Consider the following 3,890-nt stretch of genomic DNA (forward strand, 5'->3'; position numbering starts at 1 on the left):
ATTCAATCCGGGGACTGTAGTGACGCCTCTTGCACTGAGATGTTGTGCCTTGGACCGCTGCACCAAACATCTCTGGTGGGAAAATTAGCATATTGTTTTATGCAGATTTTTGAATATTCGCATGAAAATCTGTCGCAAATTGGATGGAAACCTACTGTAATGGAATGTATGGTACAGCCTAAAGTCCTCATAATGAAAACAGCTACTAGGATAACGTGGTATTTCATTTTAATCAGCTCACATCCGTGACTATTCACATGTACTGTACATAACCATTTAACATGATTGAATATTAGCAATACTGCAATTATCGACCATAACATATTCAGAAATCAGCGTTTTGGGAAGATTCTCATTCAAGGGTTTTTCTTTATAATTTTCTATAAGTCATCAAAACGATGAAATAACACATATGGAATCATGTAGTAACCAAAAAAGTGTTAAACAAATCAAAATATATTTTATATTCTTCAAAGTAGCCATCCCTTTGCTTTTGACAACTTTGCACACTCTTGGCATTCTCTCAACCAGCTTCACATGGAATGCTTTTCTAACAGTCTTGAAGGAGTTCCCACATATGCTGAGCACTTGTTGGCTGCTTTTTCTTCACTCTGCGGTCCAACTCATCTCAAACCATCTCAATTGGGTTGAGGTTGGGTGATCGTGGAGGCCATGTCATCTGCTACAGCACTCTCCTTCTTGGTCAAATAGCTCTTACACAGCCTGGAGGTGTGTTGGGTCATTGTCCTGTTGAAAAACAAATGATTGTCCCACTAAGCGCAAACCAGATTGGATGAGGTATCGCTGCAGAATGCTGTAGTAGTCATGCTGGTTAAGTGTTCCTTGAATTCTAAATACATCTCTGACAGTGTCATCAGCAAAGCCCTTAGCCATGGTATATTGGCCATATACCACAAACCCCTGAGATGCCTTATTGCTATTATAAACAGGTTACCAACAGGATTACCAATGGCTCATGTGGTTGTATATTCTACATCGCTATGAACATTTGAAAGATATTTTAGGGCATACTACAATTATATTTTATACAGGTATGGTCATGCGAAATTGTCCAATAAGAGCCCATTGAGTTGTTTGGCGGAAAAATATTGGAAAAAGCCTTTGTGGGGTTAATGCGGGGATTCTCTGATGGCCCTGTATCTGCAAATCTTTTTTTGCACACAATGCAAATGCAAATAGTCCGGGTAGCCATTTCATGAGTCTTATGGCTTGGGGCTTGGGGGTAAAAACTGTTGAGAAGCATTTTTGTCCTAGACTTGGCACTCCGTTACTCTTGCCATGCGGTTGTAGAGAGAACAGTCTATAACTGGGGTGGCTGGGGTCTGACAATTTTTAGGGCCTTCCTCTGACACCGCCTGGTGTAGAGGTCCTGGATGGCAGGCAGCTTAACCCCAGTGATGTACTGGGCTGTACTTACTACCCTCTAGTGCCTTGTGGTCGGAGGCCGAGCAATTGCCGTACCAGGCAGTGATGCAACCAGTGCATACTCTCAATGTTGTAGCTGTAGAACCTTTTGAGGATCTCAGAACTCATGCCAAAACTTTTTAGTTTCCTAAGGAGAAATAGGCTTTGTCGTGCCTTCTTCATGACTGTCTTGGTGTGTTTGGACCATTCTAATTTATAGTTAATGTGAACACCAAGGAACTTGAAGCTCTCAACCTGCTCCACTACAGCCCCGTTGATGAGAATGGGGGTGTGCTCCTTTTCCTGTAGTCCACAATTATCTCGGTTAAATTGAGGGATAGGTTGTTATTCTGGCATCACCTGGCCAGCTCTGACCTCCTCCCTATAGGCTGTCTCGTCGTTGTCGGTGATCAGGCCTACCACAGTTATGTTGTCTGCAAACTTATTGATGGTGCATGCCTCGCAGTTGCAAATGAGAACTTGTTCTCAACTAGCCTACCTGGTTAAATAAAGGTTAAATAAACGTTTTACAATTTCTATTCTCATGTGTATATTGCCACCTAGTGGTGTAAAACTGAAACGAGATTTGAGCGTCGATTCGTGTGACGTCGTTTTGTTTCGGTAATTTCCGCTGCATCTCCTTCCTGTGAGACTTGACCGAAAAGCGTAAAGACAACGAAGGTAAGACGCCATTTCTCACCGTTTTAATACATTTGGTTTGAAATAATAATTGAATCGACGGCACAAATTATTATTATTTTATTCCAGTGCATGAGCGGTTTATGCTCAACGCAATATAATCGGGTCGGTGCCATATTCTCCGATTATTTTTCGGTCAAATTCGGCGTAAATCGTTAGACATAGGAAAATGGACGAGACGGACTCGGCAACGAAGGGACTAGTGTTGGACGAGGAGTCCATAGACGCTGCCGGAGAGCCGGTGGAGGAGGGGGTGGATTCGGATACTGAGTCGGAGGCCGAAGTCACCACGATGACAGTAATGGGAGAACCGGGGAACATCGAGATTGGGACCGAGTCCTTGCCGAACTCTGACGATGCCGATACAGCTTTTGCAGGCAAGTTTGAGAATGCAGCCAGCTAACGTTACTGATACTCGTCAAGCTAGCTAAATGCCAGCTACACCTGTTTTAGCTCGTTAGCAAGTACCACATTATGTTTCCTAGCTAACTTCCTTTCATCTGTGCTAGTACTGTTAGTTACAATACTAGACGCATAGGCAAACACAAACAGGTTAGCTAGCTAGCTAAATCAACCAGTCTAACCTAATTCAGCTGCATTAGCTATAGTACCATTACCCATTTTGAAACGCATGAACTAGCTAATTTATTCATTTGATTATAAGCATAGCCCCTTACATGTACCTCCAAACATGTTATTTTCCGGAGATATTTGTATTTAACGTTAGGTAAAATACAGGTAATATTGCAAGACGCCCATGTTTCCAGTTTTATATATAATATTTGGTATTCAAATATTTGGGCACAGTCCTTGTTTTTGTTTCCCTATCAAATCAACTATCAGCATACCACCCTGCATCCCACTGCTGGCTTACCTCTGATTCTAAGTAGGGTTGGTCCTGGTAGCCCTGGATGGGAGACCAGATACTGTTGGAGTGCCAGTAGGAGACACTATTTCCTTTGGTCCCTAAAAATAAATATCCCAATGCTGCAGGGCAGTGATTGCCCTTTATTGGGTGCAGTCTTTCAGATGGGATGTTAAATGGGTGTCCTGACTCTGTGGTCACTAACGATCCCATGGCACTTATCGTGAGAATAGGGGTGTTAACCCCGGGGTCCTGGCTTAATTCCCAATCTGTCCCTCATACCATCATGGCCACCTTAAATAAAACATAAATACATCAAAACTAATGTGATTCACATAGTGAGATCTACTACAAAGTGAGACAAGCCAGTCATGTAGGTAGAGTGCACTTGACTATTTCAACCTGTGATCTCTCACAACAGAAGTCACAACAGTCACTGTGGGGGATGTTCAAGCAGCCGAGGACAATGTGTTCACTGCCACCTCAGCCTCCATACCAGAGCATGTTCTTGTAAGTTCTCACATGGTGGTCATTTTGGATCTGAATATCTTGTGGTCTAGGCCTACTAGTGGATTTGTATTGTTTCTGCGTAGCTCAGTTGGTAGAGCATGACACTTGTAATGCAAAGGTTTTGTGTTCGATTCCCATGGGGGACCAGTACGAAAATGTGTGCACTCACTACTGTAAGTCACTCTGGATAAGAGAGTTTTCTAAATGACTCAAATGTTGAGCCCAAAATTAGAGCCCAACATGAGTATTTAACATATCTAGTCATAACGTATATAGTCTAGACTATATATAGTCATAATGTATATAGTCTAGACTATAGGACCATTCACTAGGTGTATATAGTCTAGACTATAGGACCACTCACTAGGCGTTTATCGTCTAGACTATAGGA

The 3,890-nt window shown here is 42.4% G+C and overlaps 1 protein-coding gene across 2 annotated transcripts in view; it reads left to right on the forward strand.

The window, feature by feature from the left end:
- The first annotated feature begins 2,068 nt into the window (after window positions 1–2,068).
- LOC139406463 (DEAF1 transcription factor) overlaps window positions 2,069–3,890 on the forward strand; it is a 30,721-nt gene continuing 28,899 nt past the window's right edge. Inside the window, exons 1-2 of one of the 2 annotated variants that reach the window (XM_071149075.1) lie at window positions 2,069–2,501; window positions 3,411–3,499. In XM_071149075.1, the coding sequence (XP_071005176.1) occupies window positions 2,294–2,501; window positions 3,411–3,499 (297 nt within the window). In that variant the 5' untranslated portion in view covers window positions 2,069–2,293. The remainder of the gene's footprint in view (window positions 2,502–3,410; window positions 3,500–3,890) is intronic. The other variant, XM_071149074.1, reaches the window with a different exon arrangement.

The sequence above is a fragment of the Oncorhynchus clarkii genome, chromosome 4 (assembly GCF_045791955.1).
Source record: "Oncorhynchus clarkii lewisi isolate Uvic-CL-2024 chromosome 4, UVic_Ocla_1.0, whole genome shotgun sequence".
NCBI classification, from domain to species: domain Eukaryota; kingdom Metazoa; phylum Chordata; class Actinopteri; order Salmoniformes; family Salmonidae; genus Oncorhynchus; species Oncorhynchus clarkii.